The 17,334-nt window shown below is 36.2% G+C and overlaps 3 protein-coding genes across 3 annotated transcripts; 1 reads left to right on the top strand and 2 right to left on the bottom strand.

Annotated features, from left to right (window-relative positions):
• Positions 1 to 798: 798 nt before the first annotated feature.
• Positions 799 to 4,690, top strand: LOC141836863 (F-box/LRR-repeat protein 10). The gene is made up of 4 exons (XM_074724327.1): positions 799 to 1,096; positions 1,175 to 1,380; positions 2,429 to 2,522; positions 3,094 to 4,690. The coding sequence occupies exons 1-4, from the start codon at positions 872 to 874 to the stop codon at positions 4,507 to 4,509; spliced, it is 1,941 nt and encodes a 646-aa protein (XP_074580428.1). The 5' UTR covers positions 799 to 871; the 3' UTR covers positions 4,510 to 4,690.
• Positions 4,691 to 5,394: 704 nt separating this feature from the next.
• On the bottom strand, positions 5,395 to 9,633 carry LOC141840620 (dolichol-phosphate mannosyltransferase subunit 1-like). The gene is made up of 9 exons (XM_074728658.1): positions 9,437 to 9,633; positions 8,311 to 8,476; positions 7,267 to 7,366; positions 7,144 to 7,177; positions 6,994 to 7,070; positions 6,871 to 6,896; positions 6,079 to 6,243; positions 5,856 to 5,970; positions 5,395 to 5,724 (listed from the first exon to the last, which is right to left on the bottom strand). Exons 2-9 carry the CDS (start codon positions 8,460 to 8,462, stop codon positions 5,620 to 5,622), a joined length of 774 nt encoding a protein of 257 aa, XP_074584759.1. The 5' UTR covers positions 8,463 to 8,476; positions 9,437 to 9,633; the 3' UTR covers positions 5,395 to 5,619.
• Positions 9,634 to 10,133: 500 nt separating this feature from the next.
• On the bottom strand, positions 10,134 to 17,136 carry LOC141840432 (uncharacterized). Its single transcript, XM_074728414.1, has 15 exons — positions 16,952 to 17,136; positions 16,109 to 16,512; positions 15,252 to 15,372; positions 15,020 to 15,137; positions 13,896 to 14,056; positions 13,739 to 13,810; positions 12,746 to 12,814; positions 12,553 to 12,633; positions 12,336 to 12,455; positions 12,157 to 12,231; positions 11,989 to 12,069; positions 11,533 to 11,606; positions 11,306 to 11,366; positions 10,584 to 10,639; positions 10,134 to 10,495 (listed from the first exon to the last, which is right to left on the bottom strand). The coding sequence occupies exons 1-15, from the start codon at positions 17,051 to 17,053 to the stop codon at positions 10,417 to 10,419; spliced, it is 1,674 nt and encodes a 557-aa protein (XP_074584515.1). The 5' UTR covers positions 17,054 to 17,136; the 3' UTR covers positions 10,134 to 10,416.
• Between the last annotated feature and the right edge of the window lie 198 nt (positions 17,137 to 17,334).

The following is a 17,334-nucleotide window of genomic DNA, read 5'->3' on the forward strand; positions in this document are numbered from 1 at the left end:
ATAGGTAGCATGAAAATTGTAGCATGAATGTAGCATGACACACTCATGCAGTGAGACCCACATCCATGCATTGAGTGTGTCATGCTACATTCATGTTACAATTTTTCATGCTATCTATCATTACTCAGATGCAAACATATAGAAATTGGAGGAGCGATTACCATGTAAATATTGGGAAGAGGAGAGGAAGATCGGAGGATCGACGCTGCGTTCGATGCTTTTTCCGCTGAGTCGAAATCTACAAATCAAAACCGAGATCGTCAGCCGAGCCCCGATTTTCGTGTAGTGTCTGTTATCGGTACCGGTGCGATATGAAGCACTTGTAACCCGACATAGTTATCATAACGAACCGCTATAATGGAAGCTGCCGCAGCTCTTTGATGCTTTTTCCTGCTGTTCCATTTATTAAGCAAAATTGCCGTAAATATATAAATTATATGGACAATCCCTTTCTTCTACAAAAAGTAGAATCCGTCACTTTAGCGGTTTCACACAGACAGTCTCATAATCATTTATGAGGAGGTAAATCAAAAAATTGCAATTAATCACGATGCATATGGACACTTCTTTTACTAATATTAAATATTCCTTGCATAGTTATCATTTTTCTTTTTTCTAAAATCTCTAAATCAAAAGAATATAATTTTAGGATTGGCGCTCATTTGATTTTTTTTTTTAAAAGAAGCCAATAATGATTGTTTTTTTAATAAAAATGTCTAATTCTTTATTATTTATTTTCATCAAACGCAACCTTAATAACGTTAGATCGAACGGTGTTTGTCTTTGCCGTGGCGAAACAGAAGCAAGAGATCCAGGGGATTCCCCTTCCTCGGCCACGTTCAACGCTTTGGAGTCCGCCGGATCTGGAGAGATGGCCGACGACGAGGGCGGCACTGCGCTTGAGCGCGGTGAGCAAGGAGGGCATCCCCCTGATTCATCACCGCCGGCGCTCGAGCACTACCTCCCCTTCGCCCTCCTTGCTTCGATCCTCTCACGCCTCGACCCGCGTTCCCTCTGTTCGGCTGCTGCCACCTGCCGCTCCCTTCGCGGTGCCGCGTGCCACGCATTGTCCTTCGTCCCTTCTTTTAACCTCCTCGTATTATAGCCGTCTCCTACATCCTTTGACATCTCGTTTCGCAAGGATTTGACCCTTGTTTGGGATTTGTGATTACAGGAAATCGCGCCGACTGCGGATCTGCTGGAGCCGCTACTACCTCCAAATCCGTACCTGAAGAGCTTGAAGCTGGATTGCAGTCGCGTTGATGATTCGTCGATCAGGTTCTTGGTCAGGCCTTCTCTTCAAGACTTGTGTCTCCATAATTGTGAAAATTTGAGTGGAAGGCTTCTCGCTGAAATTGGTGGCAAGTGCCGAGATCTGAGGTAATAGATGTATATCGACCCAAAACCATAATCTTTACAAAAAGGAAAAAAAAAAACCAATTTTGTGATTCTCTGCTACAAATTCTCAATTTTTAAGGTCCAGATTAATGATCCACCCACAGATATTTGCTATTACAAAGTGGAATAGTGTTTTTGGAGCTTCACAATTGATCGATCCCATTAGCAAACAAACTATTGACTATTCTCCAGCTGTTTAGGGCCTAGACTGCATACCTAACTTACAGGTGCTAAATCTCTTCCTGGTCAGGTTGTTGTTACGCACCACCACCACCACCACCATCACCTATTGTTTTGACTCTGGAAAGTCAGGGGAAGGATGTATTGATTATAAGATTGGCCATGGGTGCTTTGGCTCTGGACAAGAATGACATAAACCAATGGATCTGGCAAATATTGAAGTGCATGAGCTCATTCAGTTTCCATGAACTTGTTTATTGAGTGTGATGACGAACACATTAATTTCTTTTTTTATCTTTGTTATGGCACTGCATGCTTTTAGTCGAATGTCACGAGTCTTGACTAATTGAGAACTCAACTACATGCTAGCTACATGGATATTATCTTGCCACTGAATTCAAATGTAGTTAAGATCCATGCCCATAAAAAAATTTATATTTGTTCTAGGATGGATATCAGAGAGTAATCAATCCTCAAAAGCATTTGGCCTTGAGACTGACATTGGCATTTTTTTTTTTTTGAACCACTATAGAGAAAAATGCACAACTTGCTCATAGGCTTTGAATTGAAACCAAATTCACTTCCACAAGTATAGTTTGGTGGTTTATTATTCTTCTTGATCCTTAAAGACTTAATAATTGTAATTTTTTGTTATAGAAAATTAGTTCAAAATGCTCTGATATTGGTTGCAAGTTTCCTCAATTATAGAATGCAATGATGCAAAACTTTCCTTTATAGTACGATACAACACATTGTGAGTCCCAACTACTTGGTTTAAGCTATGCAAAAATTATCCTTGAATTCAATCTAAGAATGTATCTCCTGTGTTGATTGAATTTACCTTTGATAGGTCCCTCTCTTTAAGCTCTCTAGCTGAACGTAGAGGACTCTCATTTGTTTTTGCTGATCTAGAAGAATTGCTTACTGGTTGTTCTCAGTTAGAGGTGAGTGAAAATTATCTCATCCAAATAAATTTTCTGTAGATGTTGATTTCATGTTGAGAAAGAGGGAGAGAGAAGAAGGAATCAATGTTTGAGTAAAGATTGCATGGAGGGAGGAAGAAAATAAATATTTAAAAAAACATAGACATGCCTAGTTGCTTATTATTTGAGGAAGTCCATAGAAAAACAGATTTGGACTCAAAAGTAAATCATCTAGATAGTTATGCAGTTGATCGAACCTGACTGATGGTGTTGACTAGCTTATGATCCTGTTGTGTGGTTGATATAATATATGGATCTTGGAGCTTACTATTATTGATAGAAATGATGCATTTATGTGTTGATTTTCACAAGTTTCTTTTTTCTGGAAATGCATATTTCAATTTTTGAAAACAATTTGGGAAAAACTTTTATTTTATTTCTTTCTAATATACTATGATTGAGGATGATTTCCAAGGTCGTGTTGAGTATGGTGCACAGCACCATCCATTCCATCATTATGCATAGTAAATTATTTTATTTTAGTACATCTTGCTATAATACTGGAGAAATGATCTTCTTCTTTTTTTTCTAGACACTGACTTTGGCACTTGATTTTTCCTCATTCGACCATCCTAATTTTGGCCAAGTATGGGCAAATGCTTCTGTAGTTCTTTCTTGCCTGGAGATCGGATACATACCCATGACAATGTTGATGGAACTGCTCAGTGCAACAGTGAAATCACTTCACCCCTCAAGTCCTGTTAAAAAACCATCAATGTTTCCTAGCCTTCAGATGCTATGCCTTTCAGTGGACTATATAACAGATCACTTGGTTGGCTTTATTTCAAAGGGCTTCCCGTTACTGTCATCGTTGGATCTTCAAGATGCCCCTATCATGGAACCTATATTGACTTCTGATCTCACTAATGCTGGGCTTCAACAGATAAACTCACATGGTAAATTGAAGCACATTTCTCTTATACGCAGCCAGGAGTTCATGTTCACCTATTTCCGCCGAGTTAATGATGTCGGCTTTCTTTTAATGTCTGATGGTTGCTCCACATTGGAAAGTATCTGTCTTGGAGGCTTTTGCCGTGTTACAGATACTGGCTTCAGGGCAATAATACACTCTTGCCCTAACCTACGGAAATTCAGGGTGTCTCATGGGAGTCAACTCACAGATCTTGTTTTCCATGACATTTCTGCCACTTCCCTTTTGCTAACACATGTTAGCTTGAGGTGGTGTAATCTGTTAAGCAATCTTGGTGTTGTGGGTTTGTCAGATAACAGGCAGCTGATGGTTCTCGACCTGAGAGATTGTCGGAATCTGGGTGATGAGGCTGTAAAGGCTTTAAGTTATCTACCCAAGTTACAAGTGTTGTTGTTGGATGGCAGTGATACTACTGATAAAGGATTGTCTTACCTGGGTAATGGCAGTTGTCCATTGTTTTCATTGTCTCTTAGAGGTTGTCGAAGAATCACATCGAATGGCATTTCATCTCTATTTGGTGGTGGCTCAGTGAATCAGAGCTTGCAAGTGTTGGACCTCTCTAGGCTTCCCAATCTCACAGACGAGGCCATTTTGGTGCTTGCAAAAAGTAGGATACAGATCGTTGAACTTCGTATCAGATGTTGTCCACATATCGGAGATGTATCTGTCATGGCTTTAGCATCCATGCAAATCGAAGGCAGCTCACCTGGGAGCAGCTTGTGTGTGCTGGACATTTACGAATGTGGCTTGATCACACCACTCGCATTTCGGTGGTTTAAGAGGCCTTACTTCCCAAGTCTGAGATGGCTGGGAATAAGTGGAAGCCTGAATAGAGATATGGTAGATGCTTTAATGAGAACCCGCCCTTTCTTGCGCTTAGCATGTCGCGGCGAGGAGCTAGGGATGACTTTCCTCGACAATGCAAGTAGATGGTACAGCAACGAGGAGGAAGAAATGGATGAACTTGAAAAGTGGCTTTTGGAAGGTGAGGACGAAATGGAAGATGACTCAGACTAATGATCACTCTTTAACGTTTTGATGTTTTCTCTTGCTTGTCAAAGTTGCTGCTGTATTTATACTCATGGAACCTGGTCAGTTCTTTATGTTGTATATTATCGTCAAAATGCTAATTGTCGACTCTACCATCACTGAACAGCTATGAATGAAATCTCTGCCTCAAGTATTGAGATTTGGATTCTTTTCAGTTCTTCAAAGATCACTGTAAAATTGTCCACCAAGGTATCAATTTGAGGCATTCTCATTCGTTTGAACACTTTGGTCTTGAGTTAAACATAATCTAACCTGCCCAGTGTTCAATTCGATTCTTAAAAGTTAAGCTTAGCAAGTCAAATTAAATATTCGTGAATCTGTTTATATTCGTTTAATAACATCTTAATAAATAATTTTAAATATTAATAAATCTGATTTGTTAATAATTATGAATAAAATTGGTGCATAATTTATACACTAACTTATTTACATCTCAGTTATAATTTTATTTTTTTATTCAAATATACAAAGCTATAATTTTAAAATATCTATAATAAATTATTAGATTACCATTTTAATTAAATTATAAGGATAATAATATCTCAACTTTGGTATATCGCTCAATTCTATGAGATTTTGAAAAATATATTTAAAGAAGTTTGATAAATAAAATTTGCGCCAAATTTAAGCTTTATGCATATTCCAAAGATAAATACAATTAATTTAATAAACAGAATGCAATCATACGAGGTTGACGCCTTGTAGCAGAGTTCAATTACAATCAATCCGAATTATTTTTTTTTCATAGTATTCAAATAACTAGAATCGTTTCAAATTATAGTTGGATCCTACTCAAACCAAAGTTCAAACAATTCGAACTGAACTCAAGATCAAATGTTATTTCTAATCAAATTCAAAGTCAAAATTATTTATATTTTCAAACTTCGAATCAATATCATATATTTTTCAAAAAAAAAAAATTGCAGCTGCTGAAGAACATAACCTGTTTGAGCATAGAAGGTAGATGATAATCGAAAACTCTGCTTGTTGATTTTCCAACAAAAAGGTGTGAAGTTGCAGTCATGATCAATGCCAGACAACGACGACTGTGCAAGTACTCACCCATTTGTTCCTTGTTTAGGTTGTAAACAACAGGTACACCAGGCCTTTGAGGTATTGGACTATTTCAGATCCTCCGAGTTTTGAGCTCCCATAAACTCTGTCCACGAAAGTTATTGGAACCTGCAATTTTTGCATTACAAAACATTTTAGCTTTGAAGCAAACTTTAACATGCCTAAATGAAACACAAAAACACCGAAAATCTTAATAGTTCACTGCAATGCTAAAGATAAATCTATTATTATTATCTTACCTCTTCAATGTGATAGCCCTTCCTGCTAGCTCTGACGATAATTTCCATCTGAAAGACATATCCTTTACTCACGCATGAACTTACGACATCTTCGAAAGCACTCCTCTCATAAAGTCTGCAAAATATGTTACACTAAGATTTATGCATGAGCTTAATGTAGAAGCTGCTTCAGAGGCCAACCAGAATGAAGAAAAGCATAATTATATGTACAAATATGAATTACCTAAAAGAACCAGTCAAATCGGATACACCTGGCCATAGAAGTGTCTGTGCAAGTACATTTGCTCCCCTACTTGTGAGTTTACGCATAAGGTTCCATCCATGCACACCACCGTGTTGCACATAACGGGTTCCTGTAACTATACTTGCACCAGTTTCACTTTGCTTCCTAGTAAACATAAACATCAAGATTCAATTCTGTCAACGTTTACTATTATGGTTCAGTTTAAGACTACAAATGTGCCAAAAAATATCATGTCCCATAAAAATACAAGAAGTCATATGGAATATGTGACTGATATGCTAGTGATGATGAATTTTAAATGATTCAAACAATGATTGGAAAGGAGCTTATTTGAGATTAGCTACATTGATTTTTCAGCCATTCAACTCTATTAACAGTTCTAGTGCACTACAACCAAACAAGAGTCTCATTAAATAGAGTAGTCATTCATAACAGAAAATTTCACTTTGGCAGGATGATGAGCGCGGTCTATAACAACAATGCATTTGTATGTCTAACTACCTTCCATGAATCAAGGGTGAGATAACTATGTCTGTATGTAATACCTGTCTCTAGTATTGAGTCTATGACCACATTTACATAAATCTGACCTAAAATTCAATTATCAATAATTATTGTTGTAGCCACTAAATACTTTTCTATCAATTATCCATCCCATCTTTCTTTAGTTTTTCTATAACGAGTAACGACAATTATTTAGATTTTTCACAAGAAATACGAGGATTGCCTAGTATTTTTTAAAGTTTTACAAACGCTTAGTAAAATCAGTACCTGATGAAGCTGGGCAAGTATTTTGGCTGTACACAAGAAAATGATTGTTAGGGAAGTTGCAAGGGATTAACAAAAATACTGCAGAAATTTAATATCACCAAATTGCCATAATCAAGCACATACATGGTGGGAGAGATCTGCATCCATGATTATTATGTAATCACCAGATGCATGCTTAAATCCATGGACGTAAGCAGTTCCTACACATTATTTACCCATTTCAATGATTAGGCATGAATTTGCCACCTAAACCAAAAAGAGCTGCAATCATACCTAGACCAAGCTTCTTTGGCCTTGCTCGTAGTAGCTGACAGAATTACATTATATATGTGTAAGGCATTGACAACAATCCAAAATCATTGACTACCATTATTTTAATCCAACTAAACTACTCACAATGCGATCTTCCCCATAGACATTCTGTAGTTGTTTTATGATATCTTGAGTTCCATCAGGACTTCCATCATCCACAATAATGACTTCAAACTCGGACTCCCTGGCAAAAGCTGAACAAATATTTAATCTGATTCTCGACAAATACTATGGATAAATAGATGTTGACCAGAGAGATTAAAAGCTATCAGAATATACAAATCAGATCCCAAGGTTAGTTTTGAAAATGAGAACATTGATTAATAACAAATTCCTTGAGATAGTCAAAATATTTGGAAGAAACAATGAGCAGTAGAGTATTTATCCCAAGGTTAGTTTTTCACTAAGTCATTGACATCGGCATTTATAGCATAAGGTGGATAAAGGAAACAACAGTTGTTTCAAATAAATGTAGGAAGAAAAACAATTACTGACTTCAACCATCATCACACAAGAACAAGATTGTGATCTGAGTGTGAAGCGGAATATACAGTTCCCTCACTATACTCCATTCCACTGTAGTTACAGATGGGATAAAAACTGCCTGGTCGTCAACTTTGTGGGGAGAAAAAAAACATCATGAGAAAAAGTTTCTCATCTCATCTTACCAAGATTTTAAGAAGCATATGTAAGTGATATGCAATTGGATATTGCATAAAGCATATGCAGTATATGGGGCACCCGTAAAGCATTAAAGAAAATAATTAAAGCAATTGTATTGACAGCAACGTATAACAATACATAAAACTTACATATACCACATAATATATCAAATCAATTAACTTGAATTATTCATAATTGATAATTTCATATACAAAAATATATATAAACCTAAGCTATCCATAGAATAATGCACATTATGACATTAATGAATCAATCACTTAATATTGATAACTTAGGATTAGCCATGCTGATTTATTTTATAAAACAAGTAGACAGACACTCATCAATAAGTTCTATTTGAATAACCCATATATTCGTGTGTTTTAGTAGCCACAATGAACTAAAGAGAGTTTTTTCGAGCATGAGTTGAAAAATAAGGAGGGAGTAAAGGGGAAGAAGGCATACTGAAGATGTTTGAAGATGAGGTAGATGACAAGGGCAATGTTGAGACGCTCATTGTATGTTGGGATTATGATGCTATACTTCTTCCTCTTCATTTTGTTAGCTGCTATTATCTTTTCGTACTCATCTGTATCAATCTCCTCCAACTTTGCCATACTCCTTTTTGGTGCTGATAGAAAATAATGAAAAGAAATCTTAACAATGTCAACAGTACGGACACCTGATACCAACAAAATATCAACAGCAAATTTGTATCCAGCCCTTTCAAAAGGCAAGAGAATAACAAAGTTTACAACCAAACAATGGAGACTTCTCAAGTCTTCCAACTAAGAGAGCTTCTGATGTTTGCTTGTCTGACAAAATAAGTATTCTCGTATACCTGAATAAAGCACTAGGCAGCTTTGTCAAAACCATTAACAAACGTCAAGGATTCATTACCACATTGCCTAATGAGCCGAGCAGCACATGGACACAAACGTTTTTTAATTCATCACTTCAACCAATTCATCAGGCTATTAGACTAATTCTACTTCGATTATAGATAAATACAATCTGGGCTTTCTGTGAGTGCATGAGGCAACTTAGTGCAACAGGATTTTAAGCATCAGTCAATGTCACAAATGAGTGATCTGGACACTTGACCAATACATTTACACTGTAATATTCAGTCCGTAGGTGACCAATACATTTACACTGTAATATTCTCATATAGGTTTGGGAAGCGAAACCTATGAAAATAGTTGAAAGCAACATTGGATTTAACACAAATTTTACAAGTACAACCTCTAAGCTACATGCTATTCCTCTCCCTCAAGTTTAATTACTACAGGATTCTCAATAACAAGCAAGTTAAAACATCTAAGCTAATACACTATTCTTCTCCCTAGAGTTTAACTACTAAAGGGTTTTCAATAATAAATTCATTGTAGCCGGAAACAAGTTTGTATTTTGAGAATAATTACTCAAATTAATAATCTATAAACAATTGCCTTAATTAAAATTACTACTATCACTTGTTGTATTGCATTAATCAATTTCAGTCTTTTGATGAAGTTCACATGATGATGGAAAGCTAATCGGAGGAAAAAATTACGATCTTTTAGTGAGAAGACAAAGAAGTCTTCCATACCTAATTCTCGGATTTTGCTTGTAGGGCCACACCGGAATCGTGGAACCCGGTAGCCCGACGCTATCACCTATTTACGGTGCCGCCGGAAAGGATGAACGAAAGCCGAGCGACCAAGAGAAGAGGCCGAAGGTGATGACGGGCCAACTCAATTCGCCGTCAAGTGCCGAAGAAGGACGAGCCGTCGCCGCCGTGCGCCGCGCGAGATCACGAGCGTCAGAGGGACTCACACTAACACGATCCCCATTAATAGTTCCCTTTTGATATTTCACAAAATAATCCCTAATTTTATCATAATTTACAGTAGGGCACCCCTTATTCACACAAAACTCTCATGATTACAGAAAATTACCATGGACTTAATTTAATATCATAAACACTTTAAAAGCGTAAGGTACTATTTTTAGTATTATTCTATAAATTAATTTAATTTTCCAACTTTAAAGTTAAATATTGATTACATAGATAATCTTTTAGTCAACCATAACGTGAAACAGATGTAAATGAATTTATCATATTACGATAAGATAATATTTATAAATATTCAAATGCTTTAAGAATTTGTACTTTTATTAATTGTTTAATTATTCAAAATGTATTAAATGAATTTCTTAAATTTTATAAGATATTTTTTAAAACAGAAAAAAAAACAATGCTTGCAATATCATGGTTCTATTAAAGAACAGAAAAAAACAAAATATAGTGCAAATAATCTATTTAGTGATTGAGAACATTACGGCACAATATTTAACATTCTTCTAATCAAAGCTAACCAAACTGCAACTAATCTGAAGGCAAAAAAACTGGGATTATACAATCTTAAAAGCTGATATTTGGAGGAAAATGTCGAGTTATTGTTGATCTCTGGAATCCATTCTGACTTGGTAAAATGGAGTTTCAACTTCCACTGGATGCTGAAGACATGCGACGTGATCTCTGGAAGTGTGTTAGAAATTGAGCTGCAGTAGCATAAAACAGATAAATCAATTAAATATGTCCATTTTCACGTCTGTGACGTCCAGCTGCAGTATCTCTGCTCTGCATCCTAAGATGGAACCGATGCTGCATGAACCAAAATATTTGATGAGAAGAGAAGCAACAAAGGAGATCTTTAAAGTTTGACAAACTACTTGAACTGAATGATTTATACCTGGGATGTGTTCGTCCAAGATCCCCATGAACGAATTCCTTTATATAAGTTCCTGCCTGATCTCAGAATGAAAAGCAATAAAATTAAAACAGTTTGTAGTTGAGAATCAAGATATAGAGAAGCAGAAAATTATTTACTCATGCAATCATAGAATGAGTAAATTAGCAATGAAATTACACTATCCAAACGAGCAAAGGAAAAGGACATGCACACCATATGCATCAAAATAAAGGGAGAAAGAAACTCGCACCAGTCTTATTAGGAGATATCTGTCTAAAAAAGAGTAAATATTTGACAGGGAGCCATTAGTGAGTTATAAACTATTACCTTTGCTGATTCTTATTTCTTAACTTATTCCAACAATGTAAACCAAAGAAAACTTATTTCAACAACAAACCAAAGTTCCTAGAAAAATATGTCATTCCCCTATTTCTGCAATTATATTCACTCAGTGGAACATGCTTAACTTAGATTACATGATTTCATGTCATAATTAATCTAAACCTGTAATACAAATTCTGAGGGTGAAAGATAGCAGTATATGGAAAATGCTTAAGAGCCGTAATATCACAAAATGATCTATTTCTCATTGGAAATGCTTGAAAAATCACTTCCTAGGTTCTCAAAGTTTTTCCTGAATAGTAAAAAAAAAGCATACATCCTTTATATATCTCATAGACAATAAATTAGCATAAAAATGATGCAGCATTTACACTTAGTACCTGTGTACAAAGATGTAGCAGAAAATACTGGGAACTACTGGAAATTTTCTCAATCGACATCCTGGTACACGATCATTTAATGAGATTTCTGATGACATAAAATTGATAACAATTGATTGAGTCATTAAACCATTCTCACGACACTTTTTTGGGCAATTTTATTGCCTTCTTATCAGCTCTTAGTTCCAACATAAAATCAAGACATAGGATTGTTCAACTTCTCATACCAATGTATGATACGATTGCGCTCTAATGGGCTTCGGCGGTGAAGCACCCTGATCGGGGTCCTCTGTATGATGTCCTATAAAAACAAATGAAAGAAATATTACTCAACATGTTAAAGAGGACAAAGTTAACTGATGGAGAAAATGGATGGGGAGAAATTGCTGGCTGATGAGGTCATATTTTAAATTGACTAGATATGTGGTTGTTCTCCCGCGGCACTTTACATTCTGTAAATGACTCAAGAGTCACTAGGTTTTGCCCTCAAAATATGCCTCAGAGGATATGGAGATGAATAGTCAATAGGCAATCTTGATCTGATCCATGGATATTTAATATTCTTTTCTAAGCACATAATTACTATTTGTTTACCAAAAGATGTCTAGGGAAATAAATAATTTTGAACACCAAAGAATTTAACAGTACTACTATGGATAATATCCGACCCAAAGGTACCATACCAAGTCCTTTAAAGATGAAATGTTCTGCATGTCACCATCAGTCAGTGAGCGAGAAATCCAGACTAGGGCAGCATATTGCTTCTATATGAAAATGAACAAGGCAAGGTTAACAAGCATCACAGAAACAATTTTGAATGTTTGTACATAAATTGTACAATTAATAAAAACCTGCTTCTCTGCCTCTCCTTCACGCATAAGGGTCCATGCCTCATTACCAATCAGACTAAGATTTCTCACCCTGACCTGCAGAGTAAAAGAATGAATGGAATCAAAGTACTCAGTTGTACTTGCAATTGTTAGAAAGCATTAGACAAAAACACAGTTTGAACATGTAAAAGATAACTCACATGATTCTGATCATTGTTGTTTATCTTTTCAGAAATTAGCCCAATGTCAACCTTGGATGGAATGCGGCGTGAATTTGCAATTTCAATAAGAAAAGGTCGTCCAGATCCTAACATCCGTACCTAAATAGCAGCCAGTTCAGTTTAATTAGACAACTTGCATTTTGAACCTTTTAAAAGCATGAATTCAAATTCAACTCCAGTATGATGACGTTCGTACATCAATGTCTTCTCTTCCAGCAGCATGAAATTTATAATTGTCACCTCTGCATACAGAAAGAACATTATTTCCAACTATCTCCTGTAAGATTTATGAAAATCAAGCAATCAATTGACTTGGTGAAGATAAGTAATAAAACATGAAACAAACTTAACTTGGTATAATGTTCAGCTCAAAGGTAATACATCATTACCTCAACAGATGCTTCACCAATTCGTTCATCATCAACCATCCAGCGTGTCTGGCTCACATTTCGTGAGAACTATACAAGGATATAAAATATTACTGTAAACATGTGTTGTATTCTCTCTAGCATTATACATTAAATCAGTTCTTATATACATAAGAGTGAAACAATATAAGTGATTGAACCAGCAAAATCCAGAAGGTTAAAGCTATAAAAGATGAATATAGATACAATAGGAGTACTTAGCTATCATATTTCACAAATGAAGTTTTGTTTATATTAAGAAAATGGAATTATATAAAAGAGGGTTGCTAAAACATGGAAGAAGGGTATCCTGGTTAATCTTAATTTTATTTACTGTCTACTCCAATATAGGATAGATAAGAAGAGAAGATAATCACTTTGCATCCATCATGAAAACATGTTTACATAGATACAATGATGGATAAAGATGGATGCGATCTAATGCCGCGATTCGGCCGGATTCCGGCCGATTTCCGCCGGAATCGGCCAACAGCGCCTCTGTCGCGTTTCTGGCCGGATTCCGGCCGGATTCCGGCCACAATCCGGCCGGAATCCGATGCCAATGTGTGCGCCGTTGAGTTGTGATTCCAACGAGTCCGAAATTGCGGCCAACGGTGATCGGACGGCGACGAACGGCGAAGATGAATGAGAGGAGGTCGGCTGTCGCGGAGGAGTCGCGCGGCGTTTGTCGCGCGGCATATTATGCATATTTGGAAACATAGCACTCAACCAAGAATTGTCCTATATAGGCTAAACTATATAGGCTAACAATGATGGATGCGATCTAATTATAATAATAAACCAAGCACATAATGAATAATTTGATTGAATTTCATAGATACATCTAGTTCAAACTGCAACTGAATTTTGCATACTAAACTGGGGAAATTAATGTAACATTTGGATAAAGATGTATAGGTTTGATTGAATATTATGTTAAGTAGCCCAAATTCTCGATAGCAGGAAAAAATGTACCTTCAGGTAACGACCACCAATGTACACTGGCATCCTATAGCAAGTAGTTGTTAGATGACAAGGTTTGAAGGTCTGAAAATACAAATGATGCCATGATAATGGGAAATATGAAATCCTTTGCAATATTGAAAATTATGAGAGGATAGAAAATAGATACCTTATCTGGAGGTACCATAAAACACTCGTAAAATCCATGATCCTGCATCCCATCTAAAGCTCGCAGAATAACGGCATCTGACTCATTGCAAGTTTGCTGTTCTGAATTTCTCAAAATCACCTCACATGAATCATTAACTTTATTCACATTGTTCTTCATTACTGCAAATGCATCCACAAGAATTAGACAAATAGTAAAAGAAAAGAAGAAAGATAAACTCCTGCTAAAATGCCAAACACCTCAAAATAGAACTATTAACAAAATCTAGAGATCAATTAAATTGTATTTCACACTTTGGACAATGGAAAATGCATCTAGGACATCAATGGGTCAAGCGCAATCAATTTTAGTAGGATAAATCTGAATCATAGACCAACCCAGTTGCTCAAAATTATAGGGAAAAAAATCAAAATAGAATAGAACATAGACATATTTTTTGCTGAAATTTTAATGATGACAACAAACAGATCAAATCAGAAGTTCTTCAAGTATGTTTTGCATCAGTCTTATCTATGAAATTTCTTTCACTAATCTCATAATGTGTACTAACCAGGCCTGAATTATGTAGTGTTCCTTCAAAAACAAAGGAAACAGTCCAAATCACATCAAAACACTGTGCAATGACTGCAACTGAAAACCAAGACATGTTTCTTCAAAGGGACACCAAGATAACCTAGTAGTAGCCAGAAAAGTATTCCATTGAATGAAGTATAACAACCAATAATCCCTTTGGATTCACGACCATGTTATACTGCACATAAAAAATAGGTGGGCCAATGCATAACATAGTTGGGCAACCTTTCTTTTTGTAATCATAAAACCAAAGTAATTCCATTAAACTAGATAACATGCTCATACAGAGACCAAGATTTACCTAAAAGAATATTCTAACATCTATTTATAGTTGAAAACCTAAAGTATGAATGAGTATTTGTATTTGTGAAACTATCTAGCTTCACCACTTCTAAGAGTAAGATTCTATCTTGTAGTGGTTATATTTATATGAATTCAAATCTTTACCTTAAAGAAAATAATACATTTGCGTTCATCTTATATGAAGAGGGAAATAAATACAACACTTTTTATGTAATTGAAATTTCAGGCCAAAGAAAAATATGAAAAACCTGTTTTTGCACCCTTGCTGGAAAGATCATTTGCTAAGGAAGTTTGAAGCCTTCTTGAGGCCTCAGGATGTGAGTATGTTAGACGAATACGAAATGAGTTGCTATTGGATACATCACCCTGATAAACTAATTTTAAAAAAGATTAGGAAGACTACTATATTCTTTAAGATGGATGATCTGTAGATTAATAAAATGTACATAAGACAGGCAAATCATAACAAGAGTGAATTACCAAATGTTTTTCAAGTAAAGCAGTTGTGGATGCCCTCAAAGCATCTTTCACAGATAAGTGCTCATGTAGGAACTTTGCTGAAAACCACTCTTCACTTTCATATTTCTTTTTCATGTACAGCCTATAGAGTAGTGAGAGATCAGTAAGAATAGGACTGAAACAAAATGCTACATTTACTGAAATTGATTGGAAATTTCACCAAGAGAAAAAATAGATAAGTAAGTAGAATAAGTATATTGATAGCAACAACAAATAACAAGCAAAGTTATGCAATTACCACATACTATGGGGAAGCAGTAGACATCATAATAGTTGGAAGACATTTGAAGTTACAACATCAACTGCATACAGTGATTATTGTTCAAAGGTATACCAAGTCCCCCAATGAAGCCAATGACAAGATAACTAGCATACTATCATATCTGAGCAACATATACTATTGCTTTAGGTTAGAGGTAAGCTGTTTGGGCGATTGGACAAGTTGATGCTTGAGCTTTAACCAAATTACACAATGGGTTGAACTAAGCCTAGAATAATTGAACCAAGCTGGCTAAATTCCTGATAGGATTACATTTGTCAGGTGCAAAAAAGCACGCCTTCTAATGTTGCATGATCTCAGAAAGATTAAGCTTTTTGTTTCATTACTGATTGATTGTAAGCAATCAGTTTTCCACCTCAGTTATTATAGGTCACATCATTTATTTATGGTTAAATCTAAATTCAATATTGACTTTGCTAATCAGGTTAAATCTATATCATGTGTTTCCAGAACTCTGACATCTTTAATCACAAATTCTCATATAGCAAACAAATATGAAAGCAATTTTAAATGTCCATCATCAAGAAAGTCAAGTTACCCAATAGCACGCTCATTAGCCACTATTACAGGTGGTATTGAAACTTCAATAGAAAAGCCATCAATGTGATAATCCTCTTTCTTCACAAGTTCAGCAATGGTGAGAGTAAAGTCATCAACAGGAACTCTATTTGTTGACATCTTCATCAGTTCCTGATCTTGGTGAGCAAATTGTAGAATCCCCAAACAAATGCTACAGTATTCTCGAACATTTCTTGTTTCCTGTGAAGTATTTGAGAGTTGCACAAATGTAGCTCCATTTGTTGTGCATCCATTTTCTCCAGCATTGCTGTGGAAATTATCTGGCTCTTCAAGGAAAGACTTCAATACAGCATCAGTAATTGACGGGAAAGAATAAGCACGCCCAAGAACCCCAAACAATCTGAAGATGCAGCGAGCACATACCTAGGCCAGAGAACACCAGCAACATTAAGCACTACTTTTTTTTTCTTCGTGCAAAATATACTGAAACATAGTGGAGCTTTACATGTAGATGAATAAATAATCCATATTAATATTAAAACACAGTCATACAAAAAAAAAATCCTTCTCTCCCTTAAAAACAAACACATTTATAGATGAAATCCCATATTGACAAACACACTAGCATAAGAAAATATGAGAGGACGAAACATATAAAGAAAATATGATACAAAATCAGTTTTTTAGTCCCTAACTAACGAGAAGGACGGCATATGAGTATGCAATCGTCCTCTAGTGAACTTTGTTCTGGAAGAGCGATCAATAAACAAGATGAGAACCCTCTAGTTGAAAATTGAACTATAGATCGTCGAACATGCCAGACAAAATCAAGCAACAGTGACGACGGAAGCGAGAGACGAACCCCAATGTCTAGGAGATCAAGGACAGCCTCTGAAGGAGGAAGCGACCGCGCGGCGAGTCTTAGGACCTCTCTCGCATCTTCCATCTCTTCGCTCGTCGCCATACCGGGGGTAGCAGTTGGCGCCGGGCGACCAGTGCAGCGACCGAGCAAAGCAGCGGCGTGGGTTTACTGAATTTGGGTTTTTCCGTTTCTGGACCGACGGAGGGAAAGGGCTCCCCTCTCCGTTCTTAAAATCCCAAACGTTCATCGGCCCAATGGTCTCGTCCGGACCGTTCATTACATGATGGCGCCAAGAAGTGGATCTTCCCCGTCATAGGTGGACTCACCGATTGGCCCAATTAGCGTTTCGGGTCGGGTTCCATAAAATAAATAAAAAACATATA

The sequence above is a fragment of the Curcuma longa genome, chromosome 11 (assembly GCF_044706935.1).
Source record: "Curcuma longa cultivar G26 ecotype Majalengka, Jawa Barat chromosome 11, ITB_CL_G26_1.1, whole genome shotgun sequence".
NCBI classification, from domain to species: domain Eukaryota; kingdom Viridiplantae; phylum Streptophyta; class Magnoliopsida; order Zingiberales; family Zingiberaceae; genus Curcuma; species Curcuma longa.